Below are 25,462 nucleotides of genomic sequence, written 5' to 3' on the forward strand. Positions count from 1 at the left end.
TATTATTTTATAAAATATATCGCTCGATTTTTGTTTTTGTTTTCTATTTTATAAAATATTTCCCAAGTTTTTTTTTCTAAAATATTTCACACCTTTTTTTTTTAATATTTCACATTTTTTTGTTTTGTTTTATTTTATAAAATATTTGTCACTTTTTTTAAACTTTTTTTTTGGATCAAATATGTCACAATTTTTGTTTTTGTTTTTTATTGTATAAAATATTTAACATTTTTTCCAGTTTTCCATATTACAAAATATTTCACAAGGTTTCTTGTTTTATTTTTTTTTTACATTTCAAACTTTTTGGTTCTTTTTTTTAATCAGCTAAAATATTTCACAAGTTCTTTGTTTTGTTTTTTTTATTTTTTTAAATATTTCGCTAGATTTTTGGTTATGTTTTTTATTTTATCAAATATTTCACACGTTTGTATTAATAAAATATTTCACACATTCTTTTTGTTTTGTGTTTGACAAGTTTTTTTTGTTTTTTATTTGTTTGATATTTTATCAAATATTTTACTATTTTTTTGTTTTGTTTTTGATCTTAGCAAATATTTCAATTTTTTTTATGTGGATTCATGTTTGATTTTGTAGATTCTTTCTAGTCATCATCCTCATTCGCTCACACGACCGATCATGTCACTGAGCTACTGAGACTGTGTGGATCATTTCAAAGCACGCTTAAAACAAGGAACAAGTGTCATCCAGTAATGACTGCACACGAGAGCCAAAGCGCGTCAGTGGCGAACAAAAGGCATCCAAGATGGCAGCAGGTGCGAGCAAGCTGCACCCCCCCCCCCCCCCCCAAGGTCCTCTCGTCTGCCCCATCCATTAATTACTAAGCTTATTTACAATCAATAAAGCTTCTTTAATGGCAAAGGCCACGTTTGCAGGGCACCCCCATCGGATTTATCTCCAGTTACAGCCCCAAATGGCCTGGAAATGAAAAAAAAACATCTGAGAGGAAAAAACATGCAGAGGCAAACAGGAGCAGTTCGCCTAAGCTTCATTTCGGAGAGATACCCAAAACCAGCGGTATCAAAGTCATTTTTTGCCACGGGCCACATTGAGTTTGGGGAAACCTTTAAAATGTTTCATCCCCACTACATATTACACACACAATGCACAACAAAATAATGAATAACTAGTGTTCATATTTGAAGTCAAAAATAATGACCGTTATTGTGGTCTACATGCGACAATTTGAACTTTTGGTTTGGAGTTTAGCAAGCATCATAAAATTTCACAGGTTTGATTAACTTTCGCGGGCCGAATAAAATAATGTGACAGACCAGATTTGGCCCGCGGGCCTTAACTTTGACACCTGTGCCCTGAGGCATAACCCTTGCTGCGAGACATAACTTCAAACAGAAACCAGGACATTACATTTACAGCATACAAATATAGATTAAAGATTCAAAAATATAAGATTAAAAGATATAGATAAAAAAAAATCAACCCCCAATTTGAAACCCCAATTAAAAATACATATTTTGAAAAAGTACTACCAAGTACAAGTCAAGCGAAATAAGGAACAACTATTTGAGGTCACAACACAAACCTCCAATAAAAAAAACTGTTAATCATCAACTAACTTTCCTCAAAGAACATGCACAGACACTCCATTCTTATTCATTTTGCCCCCCTTAAACCCGTTTTTTTACGAGCAGAAGGGAACCTCTCACATTTTATGACTGGTAAAAGTGCAGCAATAGGACAATGCTTGTAAATTAAAAAAAAAAGGTTACTGCTTACGCATGAGAATCAATATCAGAGGACCATCTGTGACCAGCACGAGGGAACCTGTATTTGGCAAAGGTTTTAAGTTCTTTGTGTGTGCTGACAGATGTGTGTTACACACACATACACAAATTGCATACTCGGAAGGAAACCCAAACACTGGCTTGAAACACTCATTTGAAACTGAAACCCTGTCTTGTAAGCATGATTTAAAACCAAGATTCTAGCCTGAAACCCTAAACATGAACCGATGCTGTCATTTTTAAACAAGAACGCTTATTTCAACCTGGAACCTGTGCCAGGGTTTTTGTCATTGTGACTCAAATTCCAGGACACACAGAATATTGAGTTTTAGGATTACATAAACATTCAATGCAGTGTAAGAATGGATGCTACAGCTGCGTGTTTGCTTTCAACATTTAGCTTGTAGTAGAGGTGCACATTTCACCATGAGGTCCCTGAACCACTGGTGAAAAGGACGCTTTAATCCTCTCCTCTTTCATCTAGAACTGCTTCATGTCACACAGAGGGTACAGCAAGTGCTGAAGAATGAATGACTCTGTGTCTTTGTGTTGTCATATTATTTGTTAGTTTGTTTTACTTCAAGACGGTGCCGCCAGTGTCTGCCTTTACAGCAGCTCTTATATTTTGTTTTTCTACTTCTTTCTTTCCTTTCCTCTTCCTTTCCTAACTTTGCTGCTGTGAAATGTAAATTTCTCCACTGCGAGACGTATAAAGGAACATCCAATCCATTCCCAGAAACCTTAGACTCTCTTCTTTCGTCAGAGAAAAATAATTAATTACTAAATTATATGGTTATGGAGTTATATGAGCTTGAAATGAGGCCGGCAGTCCAAAATACAGTGTAATACATACATATTTGTTTATATAGCGCTTCAACAACAGCTGAAGTTGGAACAGAGCGGTAACATGGAGAAAAGGGAAATGCTCCCACCTCGTGGGAGGGAAAAACATTGCCAAAGGTCTGGCCAGCGCTTTATCTGAACCTTCCCACAAGAAAAAAAAACGAAACAAATTCGGAAATGATAATATTTTCAATGCCAGTGAATGAGTTAAAAACACCATTTGACAACAAAATTGGTGCTGGAAACCTTAAAACGGGATTGAAATCAGAAATCTGGATTGAACCCTAATTTTGGAAACATAAATTGAATTTCCCATTCGACTTCAAACCCAAAACAGGTTTGAAATGCAATTAGCAACAGGAACCCAGACCTGAATCTTGAATTGGAACGCTAATGGCTTCCTAAATTGCCATTGCGCCAAACCCCAAAATGGCCATTGGACCTTGCTGCAGTTGTTTGGTTAGCCTGAATCGCAGCCATTGAATTCCCACTCGGCAAGATTAAACTAGATTGTGCGATTAATGTCACTCGCAAATTCACTTTGCCCTGCGATTCAACTCATGCAACCAAAAACGGCACTGGGCTGATAGACAGCAATCTAATTGAAAACGTCACCTTTTGCCACCCAGGCGGCCGTCACGTTCGCTCGTTTGCTTGAATTTAGACGAGGAGGTCCGCCCTTGTGCCGATGTGAACAAACGGGGCCGCCCTGAACAAATGGGGGGGGGGGGGCGCCATTTAGGAGGAAGGGGAAGCAGGAGCCTTCGCTAAATGGGCCGGGAAGGTCACCCCCGTTCATGGCAGGTAATCAACGCCGGAATGACATTTGCATGAAGACGCCGGCTTGAATTATGTGCAAAACCCTTGAAAATAGACTCCGAGTGGGGAAAAAAGTATTTGGAAGAAAAGGTATTAAAAAAATATAATAATCACAGAAAATTAGATTAACTCATTCACTGCCATTCCCGAATTTATTCACGAATGGCAAATCGGGAATTAAAAAGCATGACGTGTTGGACGAACTCAAACTCTGATTGTTTAAAGTTTCTTTGACATTAATTTTTATGCTCCAGGGCCTGCAGAGCTTATTGTGAAGGCGTCCAGGTAGCTTTCTAACCCTGGTAACAAATGACAGGCTGAAATGTGATTGGTTAATTGCTTCAATATGAAAATACACATATGGAAGCAGCACAACTGGAGAGAGGCAATGAAAGGAAGTCTGTAAAGTCTGTGATGCTGATATTTTTAGGCCAGCAGAGAAGGCCTTGCAGGCCCAGATGGCCCACCACTGATTCAAATGGCTTTTGATTCAGAAACATCATATACACTAAAACTGATTGTTTTGAAGCAACAGTTTCATCGACATTGATTTTTATCCTCCAGGGCCTGCAGAAGTGATTGTGAAGGCGTCCATGTAGCTTTCTAACCCTGGTAACAAATGATAGGCTGAAATGTGATTGGTTAAATGCTTAAATACGAAAACACACATCTGGAAGCAGCACAACTGGGGAGAAGCAATGACAGGAAGTCTGTGAATAATCATAATAATAATACATTTAATTTCATGCACCTTTCAAAACGCCCAAGGACACTTTACAATAAAAACAAAGCACACAACAATAAAACCATAAGTAAAATGATCAATAATAAAATAGCAGATTGAACTAAACATTGAAAGCGATTTTAAACAGATGGGTTTTGAGGTGGGACTTGAAAATAGGGTCTGTGATTCTGATATTTTTAGGCCAGCAGAGAAGGCTTTGCAGGCCCTGATGGCCCACCGCTGATTCAAATGGCTTATGATTCAGACACATCATAAATCGGACCTGTCAAAGACCATTTCAAACGCTGAAAACGTCAGCTTTTGGCTACTACGAGGCCTTCCTGCCATCATGCATCAAACTTCCGACATTCAACTGAGATGAACTGAAAACCAGAAAAATTAAATAGAAAGACAGCTGAACATAATAAGTCACGTACAGTCATTTTATGTACGACATAGATTATAAACCTCCCTGGTAGTGACTCAGCCCCCGTCCGGACTTGTTTTTAAGGGTTGGATTTGCTCAAAAATCTTGATAAAAATCACAACGATAGTCAGTCCATATCCTGTCTTATTTGACAAATGCGCTACTTCATCTTATTCAATTTCAACACCAGACAAAATAGTCTGTCTGGCACCTTAAACGGACAAATGAGCTTACAAACACATTCGCACGTACACAAACACTACTGAAACACAGAACTGAACAATCACATGCCCAGAAACACACACATACTCACCCTGGGGAGCAAACAGCTTCCTTCAGATCTCCTTTTGCCAACCTGACAACACACATCAACATCCTCATGAGGCTTTCCAGCCTGGAGTGTGTGATTGGTCAAAAGCGTGACAAAACATGGCAAAGTCTATAAATGAAATAAACAAGATGGATTCATTATTTAATCACATGGTTCCCAAAGGACTTTTGGTACTTTGTATCATTTCAGTACTGGGCACTGTGGTAAGGCGCCGAAAGAACATGGCGATTGGTGAAACAGTCATTTTTCCAGGTAGTTATTATGCAAAAATTAAAAGAAGGAGACAAAGTGGAGACGATTTAGCGGACTAGCAGCAAAGCGCAAACGGAGGCTAAAAAAAGTGATTGTTTGATGTGACCCGACTAATATTCCAGCTTCACAGATAGATTCAGAGTGATAATTTCCACCACATGATCTAAATAATTGTCCATTAAGAAAAAACTCCAAATTTGGACATGATTTCAACTGCAAAATGCCACCTTTAAAGGACAACCGACGTCTCCGGACAAGTTGTGTCCATAATTTGTAAAATGGCTTCAAATGACTTCTACTGAGCGTATTTTACAAATATCCCACCGCATATAGCTATATTTTACGTTTTAAGACTCGCGCTGAATATTCCGGAAGTCTTGTTTTTGAGTTGGTGACGAGTCCTCACCCTACGTCACTGAAGGAACGCCCCTGACCGAAAAAAGGACACATTGTAGCAGTTCTTCCATCACGTCAATGCATTTTGTTGTACTTGTTTGGTCTGAAAACTTCGTGTTGCACAAAAACGAGGCAGAAGAGGGCAACAAAGCTCCATGTAAGGAATAAATCAGCATGTGGAAACGGGCTGATTAATGCCTTACACTGAGCTTTGTCGCCATTTTCTGCCTCGTTTTTTAGGGCTACATTTTCCTCCCCTATTGCCTCAAATTGGCACAGAATAACTTTTTTAATCGATTGCAAACATGTATGCTTTCCTCTTCAGAACTATTTGAATCATATTCATAACTGGATGAGTAACCAGACAGCATATTCTCCGAATTTGAAGCCATTGTTTTGATTCTCCAGCAAGGCAAGACATCTTGGGGTGATGCCACGAACAAGGGGGCGGGACCTTCTGAAACTGGCCACTTCCGGGTTCATTTTTTTTTTGCAGATTTTGGACACTAAGTCATTTTTATTGGTGTTTTGCATTTGACTAAAAATATCATCCTGCGTGTTTTGGGTATTTTAGATGCTATAAAACGTTTTTCTGATGTCAATTAGGAAACAAAAAAGTGATGTCGGTTGTCGTTTAAAGATCGCGTAATGAACCAAAGCCATACGCGGGTCTTTTCTTCAGACTCTGAGCGCGCCATTTTGCAAGGATGATGACACGACCGGAGGGACCCCGAGGCTAAAGGCAGTTATTAACTGCATTCCCTGGCCCCACCAGGTAAGCACATCCAAGGCGAGCGCATGCAGAATTGAAGGACGAGAAGAAGTGGCAGCGACCGCCGGGAGATGTCACATTTATGCAAGCGCACACGCCTGCCGGCGGCCGTCAATCACGATAAAAGACAGACGCTGCAGGACGAAAGGTCTGAGTGTGCTTGTCACGTATGTATTCGATGACAAGCGGCACTTTTGTTACAAGTACAAGTCAACTCATAATAACAGTGAGGTCAGTCTTCTAATTCTCCGCGTTCGGGGTGCCATAAAGGCATTTATTGATATATTAATATAACCTCAATTTCTATTTGCTATCTAGCTGCTATCTAGCTCTCTATTTGCTATCTAGAATGCTAGCTATCAATCTAGCTAGCTATTATCTATTAGTGAGCGAGCTAGCTTTCTATCTATTTGAGTTACTTTCGGGTTGAGTGAACGCTGGCGCATGTGGCTGCCGCTGTTCACCCATAGTAAAAAAACTGATCCTGTGACTGTAAAGTGACCTTGAGAGTTTTGAAAGGCGCATATAAATGAAATGGATGATTATTATAACTCATTGACTGACATTCATGAATTTATTTGGGAATTGAAAATATGACATAGAGCGCTATCCTCGAATCAGTTCCGGTTTAGTTTTTTCATGCTTGGGTGATGATAAAGCACTGGTCAATGTCCTCTGGCAATGTTTTTCTTTTCTTTTACACAAGGAGGCAGCATTTCCTTTTTTTCCTCCATTTTAGCGCTTTGTTCCAGCTTCATTCCAGCTTATATAAACCCATATGTATGTATTGGATTGGATTGGATTGGATATGCCTTTATTAGTCTCACAGTGGAGAAATTTACATTTCACAGCAGCAAAGCGTTGCATTGCGTTGTATTTTGGACAGCCGCCCTCATTTCAAGCTCATATAACTCCAGAACCATAACATTTAGGATTTTTTTTTCCTGATGAAAGAAGACAGTCTAAAGTTTCTAACGCTGTATTGATTGTTTATGTAGTCCAAGAACTGAAAATTTTGTGGTTCCTGGAATTCAAATGACAATGACAAAAACCCTGGCACTGGAGTGGGCACATTTTTGCACATGTCTGGCAGTGAAGGAGTTAATACCAAATCTACATACATAACAATTTTGAGATACAAGGCAGACAATATGCTTTTTCGATATCATCACAAAAAAAGCAGCATTGCAATTTCCCACGTGGCCCCTTTTGGCAAAATGAATAGCCCATCATCCCTGACTTGGAATGATTGTGGTGCACTAGACAGAGTCTAAAGATTTGACTGTTGGCTTTATCTGAAAGCCAATTTTATGGCTGGCAAGTTGCGGGAAGGCGCATTCATCAACCTCCATCAAAAAAAAGAAAATGGTATGAAAATGCACACCTCTATTTGTTGAAGACTTTCTTGACAGATGGCCAAATTATCCCACAGGGGCCAGCTGAGCTCTACCAAATATACCGTAAAACGCATGGAGATCCTTTTTTTCGGGTTTGACTCAATAGGCTTGCTGAAATGCAGCAGAACTATCAAAATAAATGCTATTTTTTACCTTCTGTCCACTAATAACACTTGCAGAAAAAAGCTGCTAAATTGCCCAAATTAACTCATTCAATGCCATTCACAAATTTATTCAGGAATTGAAAATATGACGTAGAGTGCTATTCCAGAATTAGCTCGGTTTTCTTATGCTTGGGTGCTGATAAAGCACTGACCAGACCTCTGGTGATGTTTTTTCCCCTTCCACATGGGGCAGCATTTCCATTTTGTCCATGTTAGCGGCATGTTGCAGCATGTATGTATTGTGTATTGTACAGCTCCCCCCATTTCAAGCTCAGATAACTCCAGACCAATATACTTAGGAATTAACCACTTTCTAATGAACAAAGAGTCTAAGGTTCCTTACGCTGCATTGAATGTTTATGTAGACCGAAAACTCAATATTCTGTGGGTTCTGGAATTTGAGTGACAATGACAAAAACCCTGGCGCTTGAGGGGACGCATTTTTGCACATCGTCTGGCAGTGAATGAGTTAATCGGTAAAATCCATTAATCACTGGATGTTGGACTCCCATTGTAGTTATGCTGTCATTCTTGGTCATCAATGTACTACTTTCTTATTATAAGTGACTTTGGCGCCCTCTTGTGAACAACATTTCACAGCCTTTCGGGAAGCCACTCTGCTATCCTTAATCAATAATTTCATTTGAATTCCCGATTGGAAATTTGGTGATTATTTTATCATGTTTTCCTCCGCCGCCTTGTTTGATTAAAGAAGGAATAATTTGCAAGCGGGGAATTCATAAAACGGCATGCGGCGACAGAGCAGTCCAATTCCCCTCAATTGACTAGCGTAGGAGTGCGCGGCGAGGAAGTCGATTGTCAATGCGGCACAAAAGAGTCAGCAACACAATCATTTGTGTTTCCTCCAGGGTACGCGGCCGCGTTGCTCTCTGGGTGAACCTGGCAATGAGTCCAGTAATTAAGACGATGGGAGTCGAAACAAACTGCTTTGCGGGTCCGGAATGGAGAATTCAACAAGAAGACATTGTGGAATCGGCGATTGTATTCAAAAAGAAGATTTCAAGAAATGCATTGCGGGATTTAGCAAGATTCATTTAGCGAGCGTCATAGAAGCCTCATGGGTAAACAAGGCTTGACAGAGACGAAGAAGCTAACTCACGGCCAATGCTAGTTGGCTCACTTTTTCCTACCTATTTCAAACCTATAAAGACAAAAATGAGTGCATCCAAAAGATCGGCTGCCAATTGAAAACAAAGTACTGTAGTTTATTCCATACATTGTAAAAATGAAGATTGTAAAGAGCAATATAGTACATTTGGGGAAACTAATCAAATGCTCCAAAAAAGACTATCAACATAGCAGGGACAATGCTACTGGCCCTCAATCTGCAATACATCTGCACCTAAAAGTTAGCACCTAAAAGCTAGCAACCACCCATTCGCAGGGACAATGCTAATGGGCCTCAATCTGCAGTACATTTGCACCTAAAAACTAGCACCTAAAAGCTAGCGACCACTCATTCGCAGTGACAATGCTAATGGGCCTCAATCTGCAGTACATCTGCACCTAAAAGCTAGCACCTAAAAGCTAGCACCTGAAAGCTAGCAACCACTCATTCGCAGTGACAATGCTAATGGTCCTCAATCTGCAATACATCTGCACTTAAAAGCTAGCAACCATTTATTTCACGACAGTAAGTTTAAAATCTTAGCTAAAGAAGATAGATGGTTTGAAAGAGGAGTAAAATATTTTTGTAAAACAGCAAAACCCTTCACTAAATCGTGAATGGTGGTTTCAGGTTTAATTTAGACTGACAACAGACTTCTTAGGTTTTTACCGCGTAGGCTTAGTCATGCTAATAAGGTGATACCAGAGTTAATAAGGCAATCAGAATCAGGCATAGAGATTAGAGGTAATCAGACAGTACAAAAGAGGTAATCAGATTGGCATCGGGGAGTAGTCTACTAGTCCCCCAACTTTAGTGCCACCACTGTCCATTAGGGATATACAGTATATAGGGCCAGAGTTAACACCACAACTTTAGTTCATTGATGAAGCTCTTCGGATGAGTAGCAAAACGTCCGACAACTTCAAAGAAGTACATATGACGGCTGAAGAAACCTTTTCCTCGATTTTTTTATTTATTTATGAACGGGGACTACGGGTGCACCGGATTTCGTCACGTCTTAGTCGCAATAGACGGGAACAAAATAAAACCCTCAAGTCCACAGAGGCAACAGAAGCTGCCTTTGCATCTACTGCAACATTTGACCACTCGCTTGATCTCATTCACTGTTGATTAAAACGAGTCTTTCCACCCCGCGGGGGCCACGTCGGCGTTTGTGGCGTGGCAAATGAGATAAGGCTAAAGTGCGCCGTTTCGGATTAGCAACGTCCTTTGAGTCTGTTTCATGACGACTTTTCGGGGGATATATTGCTGGACCGTCGCGACGCTAGGATACTTTTGGTCTCTGGTAGTCTGGGAAGATAAGAGTTGGGCAGACAGAAATAAACACAAAAGTGTCGTCTTGGGGAAAAGAAAAAGGGTGGTGGAAAAAAATAAAAGTTCCCAAAGCCGCAAGTGTGATTGTTAGTCAGTCATTACCTCCCGGGAGTTTGCTGTTAAAAATTCATGCTCTCAGTCCTTCCATGTCACGCTGGCTCAACTCAAAGAGCATCAAATATGCTTTGCTCAAGAGTCGCATTAAGTGGCGGTGGTGTTTTCCAGCTGGATATCAATTAGATGCTCATTAGGCTGTTAGAAAGCACCCCCCTCTAACACATCCCCCCCAAGGGTTACCCACTGAGAGACTAAGCGACCTTGACCTTGAGGCATGGCTGAGACGCCATCTTTCCTGCCTTGGGAGGCTGTCACATGACTTTCTCCTTCTGGAGATTCGGGGGTAGGGGGGTCGGGTTTCAGGATGAATAAAAGGGGAAGAATTTGGAGCGTCGAAGCATAACAAGACCCTCGTTTAGAAATTAAAATGATATTAGCGGACCATTAGCATGATGACATTAGCGCAGCTACTGCAATTGTTTCACTTAAGCTTTGGGCCAACCCTGGTATAGATCTTGCCAGAAAGGAACTCTGTAAAATATGCTGGTCTTCAGGATTGATGTCAGCTTGTAAACAAGTCACCGGATTGTTGAACATTTATTTGAAAACAAATTGCTTCACTGGCAGAGGTCGACGACGGTGGGAGTGTGCAGTAGTGCTGCGATCTGTCATCTGACATTTTGTTTGTGTGTCTTTGATCCAAACGATTGATGTTTTTTGGGGAGGGAGTGGGTACGCAGGATGCGTACAAAGACGCACCGTTCCAAGTAGCTTCACAAAGGCGACAAAGACAACTCCCATGTGACCAAAGACGACCATGAAAATGCAGATTTTCCTATGTAAGCAAAGAAGACTAGTCAAGTGACCCATCGTTCAAGTCAAAGTCAAGTCTCGAGGATACTACATTAATGTCATTTTGAGATTTTACATTTTAGCTAGCAATACAGAGAATTGTTGACTGAAGTCTAAGACTCTTAGATTTCAGTAGAGTACAGTCAGCCACTTGTAGCATCCCTCTTAGACTAAGAGTCTTAGTCTTAGACCTTTAGTCTTAGACTTTTAGTCTTAGTCTCTTAGTCTTAGACTCTTAGTGTTAGACTCTTAGTCTTAGACTCTTAGTCTAAGAGGGAAGGTACACGTGGCTGACTCTACTCACTCTGGTCGTGGCTAATGTTGACCTGTAATCATGCTAGGTAAACACATACAAATGAAGAACACATGGACCGACACCTTGACGTTACAGAATTTGGAGTTGAAAGAGTTACAAAAATAACTGAATGCAGAGTCACTATCGCATTATCCGACTGTATGGGGTGTGACAAGGTCAAGCTAAACACAGCCCAAGTTTTATCTGTGACTACTGTGCGAACCCACACGTGGAATTATTCGCTTTAGTCCTGCCGCCCACCACGCCCTCCTCGGCAAACAAAGCAGGAGGAAACAGCTGCGTTCACAACAACGACGCTGCTTGTCCTCGCGCTAGGACAGACCTGGCAAATTACAACCCAAAGTTAGCCCGGCAATGACTCTGCACAACGCAGGGTTAGGGTCTCCCGCTGCGCACACGGCGGATACAGGAGGACGAGGAACAGAGTGTTCATTTAGGTGTCACAAAGCGCCAGTGTACGCAGAGGTGGGTCAAGTCGCGGTACTACGGTGTTCCACAGGGACTGGAAGAAAGCCCACATTTTTTTCTTGGTGTTTATTTGTTTTAAGGGTGAGAGTGGGTAACACAAGCCTCATAAGTTAACCCCCGCCCCTTCATTGCCGACAACTGCTATAACTAATACTAATGACAAATACTTTTACACTTAGTGGGCCTCATTATGTTGTTAACTCATTCACTGCCATTCCCGAATGTATTCGGGAATTGAAGAGCATGACGTGGAGCGCCATTTCCGATTTGTTCGGGTTTAGTTTTTTTCTTGTGGGGGTGCGAGTCAAGCTGTAGTCAGACCTCTGGCAATGTTTTTCCTCTCCCACCTCGAGTGAGGTAGGGGAGAATGGATAACCCCAATATTTTGGGCATTCGCGCTCTATTCATATTAGCGGCTATATGTAGCAATTTCTTGATAGTGACAGATGTTGAAAAGTGGGTACAGTATATGTCGCTTGCTATCAAGTTTGATACCATAATTCCGACGGGGAGGGACTTCGCCATGGACGATACAGCAGCTGGGTCCGAGTCCAGCAGCTGCCTAGCAGGCTAACCGGGTCCCTTGCGGAGACTTAGACAACCCCTTCACCCCATCATGATTGGACACAACCGAAAAGAGAGAATACTGACGGCACTTAGGAGAAAAGGGGATTAACGTGATTTCATTAAAGCTACAATGTAAAAGGGGTGTACGTGGGCGTCTGGGCGGCTTGGATTCGGAGACATGGAGTATTACTTTAGATGGAGGTCAAAAGCAGGCTGACTTGTGTTACTTAAGCCAGCAGCTGTGCCCCCGACTGAAGCAAATGGGATTCCGTTGTAATTCCGCATTCCTACTTGGAAAACTCCAATAGAGGGAGGGGTTCATTCCGGCTCAATTGAGAGTCCCACCTGAACGCAACAGGAAAAGCTCGGTTCATTTTAACTCATTCACTGCCAGATGATGTCCAAAAATGTGTCCACTCCAGTCCAGGGTTTTTGTCACTGTCACTCAAATTCCAGGACCCAAAGAATATAGATTTTTAGGACTACATAAACACTCAATACAGCATAAGAAACCTTTGACTTTCTTTTTTTCATCAGAAAAAAAAGAGTTACTTACTAAGTTATATAAGTATGGAGTTATCTGAGCATTAAATGGGGGCGGCTGTACAATATACAATCCATATTGATTTATGTAGCGCTTTAACAACAGCTGAAACTGTAAAAAAAGCGCGAACATGGAAATGCAGCCCCTTTGCGGAAGGGAAAAAAAACATTGCCAGGTGTCTGGCTAGCGCTTTATCGGCACCCAGGTATGAAAACGTATTTCTCAACACATTCCACAACTCTTTCACAAGGAAAATAAATAACACAAAGTGTAATTGATCAAGTACATTAAGTACACAGTACTGTACATATTCTGTGGCGTAAGGAACAATATCCCACCCAACGAGCATTGATTTAATCACAGCCTCAAAACTAACACAGCAATAATATATTTACTATCTTTCCTAAAGGCATACAGTTACTTTATGGAGCTGCAATGGGGGTAGTATATTTGTAAGGATCTTATATTGCCCTCGTTTATTTATTTTTCGAGAACAGCAGGGCGGCTTTATTTTTTTTTCCTCGCCGTATTTCATTCTAAGAAGTATCTTCCTCTACCCTATGTAGGTCACTAATGCATTTCACCGCGTGAGCCTTGACTGCATCCTTAGTGCTTTCATTTAATAATGCATACATGCATTTGAACAATATTAATGCTAGTTGAAGTTAAAGAATAGCATTTTTGAAATGTGTGGTTGAGTCACCGTGTGATGATGTGAGACGGTTAGAATTATGACACACGCATCATTTCGAAAACTAAGGCGTATCGTTTCTTTGAACGCGTTGGTATTGAAGAAGGCGGAAACAGTGGCGGGCTGTGATCCAGCGGGATGCTCTGAAAATAGATCTTCTGACGAGAAACAGACAATAAGAATACAGTTTTTTTTTTAAGAATGTTTTTGTTTTTTTAAAGCACCTTCCTCATGCTATTTTATCTTCTTTTTGGTGCATATTTGGGAAGCAGGGCTTGCTGTATGACTTTGTGACATATACAGAGCAGTTTTAATCACTTTAATCATGCGCTTTGAAGTGGTTGAAACTTTTTGCAGGGTTATTTTTATGAGTTCATCGGTTAGCAACGGCGCGTTATCTGCTCAAGAGGTGATAATTGTATTTTTTGTGAGTACCCACTCGTGGTTGCATTGGCGCACTCTCTAGGATATCCTAATATGTTTCCATTTTATTTATTTACGTATTATTTATATTCTTATTTATTTTTATTTATGCATTTATTTATTCGCCTATTTGTTTTATTACTTAATTTATTAATATATGTTTATATGTTCCTTTATATATATATATATATATATATATATATATATATTCTTTTATATGTATTTATACTAAGGTATTTTTCTATGTATTTATTACTTGATTTATTTATATGTTTATACATTTGTTTACATTTTCTGTGTTTATTTATGTATTTTTATTTCTTTATTTTTACATATTTTTTAGTTATTTATTTATTGATTTGTCTATTTGTTTATTACTTGATTTATTATAATATGTGTATATGTTTGTTTATATTATTTATTTATTTATAACATTTTTTGTACTCAAAAGGTACAAAAAATGCTTCTCTTGTCGAATAAGAAAACCTTTAATAGTCCCACAACGGGGAAATTTGAGTCCTGGTCTGTAGTGTAGTATGCAAGCTTTGGTCAGTAATGTAATTTAGACACAGTGACTCAGTAAATACTGGAACGCTAACATTTCACTTGATGAACCATTTTGAAATGTTGGCTTTTTTTATTAACAAAAATTACTGTACATGGATTTTTGCATTCATAGTTTACAAAAAAACACCAGCGTTCATTTGATTTGCATTATGATTGGAGTATTTCTTAATTTCTTCACCCTGTGAACATCACAAAGTCGTCTTATCCGGTGGAAAATGAGACTTTAATGTCGCGCAGAGTCTGACCAACTGATAAAAATGCTATCAAGAGGAAAAGCAACACAATGGAAAAGCACGAAGACAGATGACGGGGGCTTGAGAAAATAAGCCAAACCAACACATGATGTGATCAGAAGACCCTTTGAGCCCTCACTGTCTTTTATCTCACCGTGCTGACAGCGGAGACCTTTGCAGCAGACCCACTTTTTCAAAACCAGTCTTAAACGCAACCACAGGGGCTTGCAAAAAATATGATGGCGTACAAAATCTCATTAGAGTTCAAAATATGAGTGTCCGGGATGGGGGTGGGAGGGCATTCATTAGGCTGATTAGCAGGCCTTTGTTGCAACATGCCATTAAAAAAGCACACATCTGCAAAAGACGGAGCAGATGTCACATAATTGCTTGTTGGCCTCCAGCCACCTCAACAAGTAACAACAGCTTTTTGTCTTTGACTTCCTACCGTTATCAGGAGCATATGTCAACTCCATATAGTAGTAATGTCATGGCAAAGCATCAAACCCAGGACCTCAGATGTGTGAAGCATTACCCCCCCCCACCCCATGCTGGCCTTGATCATTCCATTCATCCATTTTCTATATTGCATGATCTTATTTAGAGTTTCAGATTAAGAGAGATACAGCAGATCAGTGTTTTTTAAGCTTTTTTGAGTTTTTTTTTTTTTTCATTGGAAAAACAACCCACCTAACCAAAAATACGTATTATCAAATGACACTGAACAGTATTGTAATGCACTCAGCGTGACAAATGACACCAGACGTTACAATATATTTAATTACAATCTAATTTCTCAATGAATTTATACCCAGTCAGTGTGAAACCTCGGCCTGTTTACCTGAAGACAAGGACCTTCATCCAGGACAGAATCTTGTACAGAAAACAATTCGGTGTTTGCTTCTCCATGACAGTCACCATGACCTCCTCACGTGCATCATGTGTCTTTTTGAGGAACGACGCAATCAGCTACGAGTTGCCACACGGACGAATATTAAATTAACCTCCCAGTGTTTATTGCACGGACAGCGGACCATGACATAATCTTTACAAAGTAAGTTTAATAAATGTTTTTAATACAATTTTAAATGTTAAAAAATGGACATTGGATAATTTATAACGGCACATTTTATGATCTCTCACGGCACACTAGTATACCGCTGCACAGTAGTTGAAAATCAATGCAGTAGATGATTTGACTCATCAATTAATGTGAACGGATGAGACAACAAAACAGATGCAACAAAAAAAACATGAAACAGAGTTTCTAACCGAAAACAGCCGAACATTGGGGGAAGGGGGCTGAACAACTCAACTCGAGTCCAGCGGCTGTCACTTGAGATTACCTAAAATTGATAAATATTTCGCAGTGTCACACGTTTTGTTGACTTTAAAAGGCGTATGTTGCACTGTGCAGACTAAATGAAAATGTGCAAGGCATTAGAACCTAGTAGGGACAAGCTTCCTCATTAAAACCATTCTTCGTGGGGGGTCGCATTTGTCTAGAACAGGCTGCTTTGATTATGCAGACATAACCAAGCAATGTTATATTATAGTCTGTTGTACAAACGTGCAAAGAAGAGTTGAGAGTTCGAGTGTAAATAAAAAAATACGGTTCGCTTACCTGGAGGTTTTTATTTACACTCGGATCTTTGTTTTGCAGACTCTGGCATCATATCGGTTGCGTCGTCCTCAAGTCTCGCTACCCCGTCGACAAACGATCTTTCCGGTGTGCCCGAGCCGATCGACTCTGCGGTGGTTTGCCGCACCGGACGACGAGTTCCCGGCAGCGACACCCATGGGAGGTCGGCTGACGAGGCGGGTGTTTGATGGTGGTTTTGCGCGCCGCTACAGCCGGCTGGTAGCAACTCGATCAGCCCGGCGGACGGAGGCAGCGATCGGCCATGTGCACCGCTGGTAGCGTGGTGGTGGTCGGGGGTTGGCAGGGGGCGGGGGGTTCAAATCACAGGCGGTACTGTAGTCCCAAGCAAGCAGTGCCACGCAGCGTCGCAACAACAAGCAAACTGCGGTGGATGACTTGCCTCCGCCTTCTTTCGACGTGTAGAGCAGCTGTCGCGGTTCACTCCCGGTTGTGTCTTTCAAAATAAGACCGAGGACAAAGGTCAATTTCCAGGCAAAATTATTTCCACGAAAGACGTCTGTTTCGTCAAAAAAACTCAAAGATCAACAATTATAAACGTTACATAGTGAAATTTGGCGGTTTGCCTTATGGGTTTTAACATTGCAATGTGTTTGGTTTCCAAAAGTAATTTTAACTTGTCAATCTAGGGTACATTTTCCCCTTTGGGTCAGCTACAACTCAGAAAAACTAACAAAGCATCCCTTAAAAATAAGTAATTCATTCCCAAATTTATTCGGGAATTGAAAAGTGTGACGTGAAGCGCCATTCCCAAATTTGCTCGGATTTCGGTTTAGTGCTGGTCAGACCTCTGGAAATGTTTTTTCCCTTCCATGAGGAGGCAGCATTTCCCTTTTGTCCATCTTAGCGCTGTGTTACACCTTCAGCTGTTGTTAAAGCGCTATATAAATCAATATGTATGTATTGTCTATTGTACAACTACCCCCATTTCAAGCTCAGCTAACCCCAGAACCATATAACTTTGGAATTCACTCTAATTTTCTGATGAAAGAAGATGAGTTTTTTTTTAATACGGAAGCCTACAATTTTCTATATTTATGGAAAAGGTCATAATGCTCACGCCATGGTCACACGACTGCTTAAGCATGGTAAAAATAAGATTTTTTTTTTTAAAAATAAGCGGGGGAAACAATGTGTGTCAACATATGCACTATAAAATTGTAAATTAAGCAGCTTTATAAATGCTGCGGTGGATGACGCAGACGACCTTCCTGTAAAATCCTCAAACCACATGGAATGTATCCTGCGAGTTTAACCTGACAATTATCAAGAAAAAAAATAGTATGACTGCAGAATGGCCAAGCAGAGATTTTTACTGGAAGAAATACAAACTAAGAGGCAAGGTTTTAAATAAATTCATATATATATATATATATTTGTTTATATATATATAAAAAAATCATGTACCCACTGAAGCAGAACACACACCTATCACTTTCCTTGTGTAACAGAGAATACAATATGATTCGACACGTCAGGTTAACAGAATAATAGCGTTGATAAAGAGACTGCCACAACCTCAACACAAAAAAGGTACACACTTGGGGAAAGTGGAAAAAAAAAATGAGCGCAATTGATAAAAATAGAAACAAATGATATACACAACTAAGAGGCGTAAGTGCAGCACTGGGCAGAATCAAGAAGCAGAGATTCAGTCTAAATTGTCTTCAGTTCCATATTTAGATAAATCGGTACATTATATCTCTAAATCTGTTAACATGCAAGCTCAATGAAGCATATGGTCAAATACGCATGGGGATATACGGGTGTGTGTTTTTTTTTTTTTATTATCTTATTGGACATTTGTAAAATGTGAAAAAAGTTTGTCCGTGTACAGTGGTGGCGAAAAAAAAATGTCATTTGCAAGAACGAGCAATCGGGGGATCCACTCTATTAGATAGTGTTAAAAAAAGAGAAATAAAGACTACATTCATTTCACTGAACAACGTTCACATACAAAAAAAAATAATAATTCTAAATATCAGGTGAGAGTTTAAATGTTCATCAAGACCCCACTTCTAGGTTGTTTTTTTTCTATCATCACTTGGTTTCTCGGGAGAAACGAAAAACTCCAAAGACACCTTTTTGCACAATGGAATACTGCATATGGATCTATACTCATCAAGGGAGGCTAGCTGCCGAAAAATGGGAACGTCCAACACGTCACCGTGGGCGCTTCCCCCTGGCGGATGCTCTTGGCTTGGCTTGCATGACGGCTTGCTCCAAACACTTCAAAAGTGCTTAGAATGGAACCATCGGGCGAGGTTGTTGGCATATTTCGGTCCCAAAAAGTCAGCTGGAATTTGGGAGTCTGGCTCCCCTGTGCTTCAATAGTGGGAGGGGGAAACAAGACTGGAACGTTCACTTTGAGTATTGTTTTCTCTTTTTGGCACCTTGCCGTAGGCGATGACCGGTAAAAAGGTGAAGAGGAGCACGGCATGAGGCTAAATGTGGGTGACGGCAGGGCTCAGGATGCATCAAGAAAGGAGGGCGGGCGTGGGGAGGTCGCTACTGGTTGCCCACCGTTTGACGAACCTCCGTTTCTCCGGCGCTATCAGTAGCGACGGAGCCATTGTTGCCGTTTGCCTCGCCCGCGTCGCCCTCCTGCGTTTTCACCCTCTTGGATGCGGGCGGCTCCTGAAGCTCGCCGTTCTGCCTCTTGGTAGGAAGGGACGCAGAGGCTGAAGCGTGGGTGGCGAGAAGGTGGAGAGGGTTTGCCACGGCTGCATCGGAGGAAGGGGAAGTGCGACAGGAGAAGGCCATTATGGACCGTTTTATGATTTCAAAGGGGAATTGGACAGTGATACCTTGGCTTACGAAATTAATTGGTTCCTAGAAAGTGTAAGGTGAAAAGTGTGTATTCCAAACATTAATTTCCCATAGGAAACCATAAAAATGAGAATAATCCGTTCCCAGGTCTCCATAAAAACATAATTTTCAACTAAATAAGCCTTAAAAACTACACACAATATACCTTATTTTATGTATAATAAATGTGCCATGGTATTGTAATTAAAGAAATACACTGTACTATATAATAAAGTCGTTTTATTTACCTTTGTGATAATAATAATACATTTCATTTATAAGCGCCTTTCAAAACTCTCAAGGGCACTTTACAGTCACAGTGATGGTCGTTGATGGCTTGATGGAATGGATAGCTTTTTGCATAAAGGATCTCAAGGTACATTGTGGAAGTTGTGATATTGCAACAGCAACAGATGCAGGCAGACACACTAGAAACTTCATGAATAGCTGGTTCCTTTACTTGTATGTTCTCTTCAAATTGTACAGATGGCTTGTGTGGGTTATGTGTGGTGCCTGATTGATGGGATATTTTAACCTTTCAGTCTGCACTTTGCCTTTGAACTATCAAAAAAGTTGAAACGAGTCCAAATGTCACTGTTTTCTATCCATTTTCTCCGTTTTTTTGTTTCAAGCCGGCTGCCATTTCAGGAGCTCCAGGAACCGGCTCGTTCCCGAACGACACATCACTCGTTGTGGCGCTCTGTTTGTTTCCCGAAAAATAGTTTGTATGCTAAGATTATATTCTCGCGAATTTAACGTTTGTAATGCGAAACGTTTGTTAGCTAAAGCGTTCGTAAGACGAGGTATCACTTTATTGGTAATACCAAATTTGGGGTGGGGGTAAAGAGGAGTTGCATACGGGTGGGGGAGGCTCACCTGTGCCAGCCGTACTGATGGGGACTAGGTGTGTGCCATTTTGCGTGATGGCCTTTATGGGCAGCTGATGCTGACCGAGCGGAGCCTGTTGCATGATGGTTGCCGTCGTCAGGGGAGCCACCTGAGCGCTCTGGATGATGCGGCCGACGCCGCCGATGGACGAGTTTGTGATGGATGCGATCGGTACCACTTTTACTAAAAAAATGACGACAACAACGGCGCCGTCAGCCTCGTCGTCCTCGTAATGATACGCTTCCAAGCGGGCAAACCTTTAATCTCTTGATGCTCGCCCCCTCCGTTCTCCTGAGAATCTGGCTTGGGCTGCACGGAGACGGTTGTCATGGGGATCTGATGGACCACGTGCACCGCTTGCATGACGGGCGCCGGGCTAACCGTCGTCGTCACGATGGCCGGCGTCGCCACGGCGTAGGTCACAGGCTTCATGGTCGTCTGAGGCATCGGACGTTGCATGGCGATCAATACGGGTTGGTTCGTGAGCGAGGCACCTGGTGGTGGAGACAAAATATGAATGCCGTGATATGAATTGGAAAATACTAATAAAAATAATGCTAATAATAATAATGCTAACTCTAATAATAATGATAATAATTTGACTCAGCATGATTCTGACTTCATCTTGGTTTCATTCCCTGGTGCTTTACTATCTTTGTGACTCTTTTATTTCCTGCATATGATTGCTGTCCATATTAAGCGCTGTATAGTGCTATATAAACCAATATGTATTGTATTATAATAATAATAAGAAGAATAAGAATACATTTCATTTGTAAGTGCCTTTCAAAACTCTCAAGATCACTTTTCAGTCACTGGATCAGTTTTTCTGTGGGTGAGCAGCGGCAGCCACATGCGCCAGCGTTCACTCGACCCGGACTAACTCAAAAAAAAAAAAAAAAACTAGTTAGCTAGCTAATAAATAGCCAATAGATAGCCAGCTAACTAGCTATCTAGCTAATAGATAGCTAATAGAGTCAGCTAGCTAGCCAGCTAACAGATAGCTAATAGATAGCCAGAGAACTAGCTAGCTAGCCACTACATAGCCAGCTAGCTAGCTAACAGATAGCCAGCCAACTAGTTATCCAGCCACAAGATAGCTAATAGATAGCCAGCCAGCTAGCTAGCTAACAGATAGCCATCTAACTAGCTATTAGATAGCTAATAGTATTGTAATACATCGCATTTAAGTTATGCAATTTCAATTGTTTATTTTTTTTTACCGGTTGAGTTCTGCGCAAAACGAGCTTCTTGGATAACAGCAAGTTTCGGTTGAACGGTGGCAGTTGTTGTGGGGGCTGGTGGCTCCGGTTCCATAGGAACCGGGGACCCTTCTCTGGAGAGGCTATCTGGGGTCTGCACGCCGCTGGAGTGGGCCGACAGCACCCCGGTGTGATTAGGAGAAGCGGGAGCGCTCCTGAAAAAGAAGAAATCAATTATTATTATTAAATATGTTTCTGGGAATAAACGCGATTGAGCAATCTGGTGTTATTTATCATCCCGGGTTAAAGTCGTACCTTGAAGAGAGGGGCCCGACGGGGGTCCGGAAGCAAGGCACCCCTCTTGGCCTACGTTTCCTGAAGGCTTGTTCGATGAGTTTGCCTTCTGAAGCAGGGTCGATCCTCCAGAAGGAACCTTTACCGGGTTCTTCTTGAGAGCGTGCTACTTTGATGAAGTATCGGTTTAGGGACAGGTTATGGCGGATTGAGTTCTGCATACATAAATAGAAGGAATATCATATGAAAGTTTCATGACCGTCATTTCTGGACTATATTTGTGCATTTTATGCAGGAGGAAAATGCGAATGGCTGTCAGCGACTTGCTGTTTTCGTAACCACACCTGTTAGCGAGTGCTAATGTATTTCTTCCATGTCTCAGTGACTAGCTATGTTTTTGTACCCAGACCTGTTAGCGAGTGCTAACGTGTAGCTGCTGTGTTACTGCTGTGTCTCACTTTTACTGCCATGTTTTTTTTTTTTTTTTTTTTTTTACTACCGTAAGGCTTGTTGTGTTGCTGCCGCGTAACAGGCACTGTTAGATATATTATTAAAACTTTGCAATCCGTATGAGGAACGGTCGCTGCTTGGAATTGAAGCGGATTTACAGTAATGTACATTTCTCCACTGCGAGACGAATTGTTAGGGCATTTTTTTATACATAATGAGCCCAACACTAATAAAGGTTAATCCAATTAAATCCAAAACATTTTCTTTATAAACAGGTGTGGTTGATGTACTGTGTGTGCAAAATGGTTTTTCCTTTAAAAATGTACTGGGTGAAGTTTATAAATCCGGTGCGCTCTTTAGTCCGGAAATTACGGTAAATATGTCAACCCTGCAGTATTGTGATTTGTTGTGACACTAACCTGCCATCCTTTATCAGCTGTTCTGTAGTAAGGGTAATTCTTTGTTATGTGGGTGTAGATTCCATTCAGTGTCAGTTGTTTATCTGTGGCCATTGTAATGGCTTGGACGATCAGTTGGGCGTAGGAATACGGTGGTTTCGAGTCATCCTGCGGAGAATAATGAGATGTGAGGGAAAAATTAAAAAGGAGAACTAAAAACAACCATTTTTTTCCACACACACGCGCACACACAAAGGTTCAATCGAGTTCCAAAGTCTACACTGAAAAAAAGCGTGAGGCAATTTTTAGACTTCAATGAGTAACCAAAGACATTGTGAGCACATTAAAGGACTGCTGAGTTTTACAGACGCCATTGTACAAAATAGAAATCTCATTTGCAGTGGAATCGTGCATCCACCATTAGTTACTACGACCAATACTACTCACCTTTGGGCTGTCTTCACCTGACGCTTCCTTGTCGTCTGATTGGGAGTTATCTGCTATAAGGTCTGAGGCCAGAACACGGCCACTCCGATAACTCGATAGTCCGGCCCCCCTTGGACTTGATGGGCAGGAGTTTGCAGCACTGTGAAATGCAAAAAAAAAAACTTGTATTTTCTGTTTACAGCAATTAAGTGACTAAAGCAATGAAATCACTACTTTGACTGACCTTAAGGTGCCTGTGGGTGAAGGCAGCGGGCTCATAAGATGGGCAATATTGTCCGGAATGTTGATGGTCAGTGGAGAAATTTGAGGTTGTACCGACTTGATGGATGAGTCTGGCATATTTTTCTGGTCTTTTTTTTCGCTTAAAAGTGCGGTGAATGTAATTTTTATACATGTGCTTGGGAATCGGAAGCAACATCTGGAAAAACAAATGCACACAAAAAAGGTATTTTTTTCACGAGATGAATGAAGATGACTATGCAATATCTTCCTGATTTATTTTTAACTGGGTTACTTTTTACCTATGCAACTGAGCTACTCCAATGTTTTAGTTTGCACAGGCTACTGAATGTTTGGGGCTGTAGAGCCTGTTTAGCACACTGACTGGAAACATGGAGCAAAGTTTGACCGTCAAATCAAATTAACTGCAACAACAATCAGGATTTAACTAAACACCGGCCCAGTTTATGAACGAACAATATAACAAGTAAAATATGGTTAGCTTCAATAATAAGGCGAAACTGAATCGCCATTTTGTTCGTTTACACACTGTCACAAGTGAATGTTTTGGCAACACGCGATGTATCTTAGGACCATGCTCTTGTTGCTAGCATGTAGCTTGGGTGGTACCCTTTACAAAATTGACCTACTTTAAACACATTTACGGACCAATCTTGGCCTAGTAACTGCTTCACTTTGGTTCGAGGATAGATGAATAATCTGACACTATACTCTTCAAATATGCAAACAATAAATAAACAATGCACATGAAAATAAGACACTGTTAGCTCAATTTGTGCACTAAACAAAACGAGGTGACTCTATAAGTGTGCTAATATATCCGAGAGATGCGTTTTTGGTTAAAATACCGACACCGATTAAGACAATGGTAAAAACTATTCAAATGATTAAATGAAAGAGGCTCCCTCAATTATTTGATGTGTTGCAAGTAGAAACATAATGCCACTTGCGTATATGGCATGGTGGTTTGTAGTGACGTTATCGCAATACAAACGCTGAGCGTTCCTTGACACAGCACGTGCAACACCGCTGCCGCACAACAAAACAATAACACAGGACAACAAAACGCACGACACGTTGCATGTTAAAGCGCGTAAATTCAATCATCTTACATTCGTGGAAGCTGCAAAGGTGGAGCCCCTCTTCTCTGGAATACCCCATCCACAAAAACCCCATTTTTCCCAAGGCATCTGAGGTAGAATTCTCCCGTGCCGGCACCATCTTCGCCCGCCTTGAAAATCTCAAGGTGCCGCCTGGAAATAAAGCTGGAGTGCCCCATACTGACGTCCACGGAGCCCTGCGAGGAGTTCCGGCCAATGGTCACCGACCTTTTCTTCATCAAATACTCGAATTCTCGGCCCTCCAGCCGGGCTATTGCCGACCCCGACATACCGCTTACCACCGCCATTTTATGAGGTATCTAGTGGGTATTTGGACTAGTGTTTGGGACAAAAACGTCCAGGTAGATGCAGTAAAATTATACGGTTGCTTGACTTTACGGGGGAAAGAACTGGCCCAATTTTACAAGGTTCAGATAGCAAGGAACGTGCAGGACCGGGGTTACGGCGGCTCCGACACACCGCCGCCAAGCTAAGGGAAAAATGGAGCCCAGCGTCCAATCAAAAGGAGACAAACGGGCGGAAGTAAAGGGACTGACGTATTCTTGGACCAATGAAAATCTAGGCTGTGTCGGAATTGCTGTATTGTTTACCAATTGCAACCATAATAAAAATAGTAGAGGTAGTGCGCGGTAGGTTGCACTGCAGACTGACACGCAGATGAATGGAAAGGTGGAAGACTCGGCATGCGCGCTTGATGTAGGGGATTTATACATTGTTTCAACCCCTTTTCCGTAAATTATGTGTAAAAACACACTGATATATTAACGGCAATTCAAGCAGAAGTATAAGAAAGCTCGTCACTCTATGTGCCTTATCCTGGTTTAAACATACCGTGTTCATGAGCCCAATTACATTTGATCAGTCTATACCGTCACTATTTATTT

General features: G+C 41.1%; 2 protein-coding genes across 2 annotated transcripts in view; both read right to left on the minus strand.

Annotated features, from left to right (window-relative positions):
* Positions 1-17,059, minus strand: part of tanc2b (tetratricopeptide repeat, ankyrin repeat and coiled-coil containing 2b) — a 77,918-nt gene extending 60,859 nt beyond the window's left edge. The window contains exon 1 of the mRNA XM_089016217.1: positions 16,695-17,059. The gene's annotated coding sequence lies outside the window, so the exon portion shown is untranslated. The remainder of the gene's footprint in view (positions 1-16,694) is intronic.
* Positions 17,060-18,074: 1,015 nt separating this feature from the next.
* LOC148887245 (forkhead box protein K2-like) lies at positions 18,075-25,029 on the minus strand. Its single transcript, XM_089015324.1, has 9 exons — positions 24,570-25,029; positions 23,441-23,635; positions 23,218-23,356; positions 22,792-22,938; positions 21,944-22,137; positions 21,650-21,843; positions 20,684-20,920; positions 20,415-20,609; positions 18,075-19,453 (listed from the first exon to the last, which is right to left on the minus strand). Exons 1-9 carry the CDS (start codon positions 24,863-24,865, stop codon positions 19,239-19,241), a joined length of 1,812 nt encoding a protein of 603 aa, XP_088871450.1. The 5' UTR covers positions 24,866-25,029; the 3' UTR covers positions 18,075-19,238.
* Between the last annotated feature and the right edge of the window lie 433 nt (positions 25,030-25,462).

The sequence above is a fragment of the Hippocampus bargibanti genome, linkage group LG15 (genome assembly GCF_051943395.1).
Source record: "Hippocampus bargibanti isolate YZ-2025 linkage group LG15, ASM5194339v1, whole genome shotgun sequence".
Classification (NCBI taxonomy): domain Eukaryota; kingdom Metazoa; phylum Chordata; class Actinopteri; order Syngnathiformes; family Syngnathidae; genus Hippocampus; species Hippocampus bargibanti.

Coding starts and splice junctions, on each gene's coding strand:
- LOC148887245 (XM_089015324.1), bottom strand. CDS start 24,865: ATGGCGGTGGTAAGCGGTATGTCGGGGTCGGCAATAGCCCGGCTGGAG. Junction 22,138..22,791: donor CAGCTGATAAAGGATGGCAG/GTTAGTGTCACA, acceptor TTATGTATGCAG/AACTCAATCCGCCATAACCT. Junction 21,844..21,943: donor GTCGGGCCCCTCTCTTCAAG/GTACGACTTTAA, acceptor CTTCTTTTTCAG/GAGCGCTCCCGCTTCTCCTA.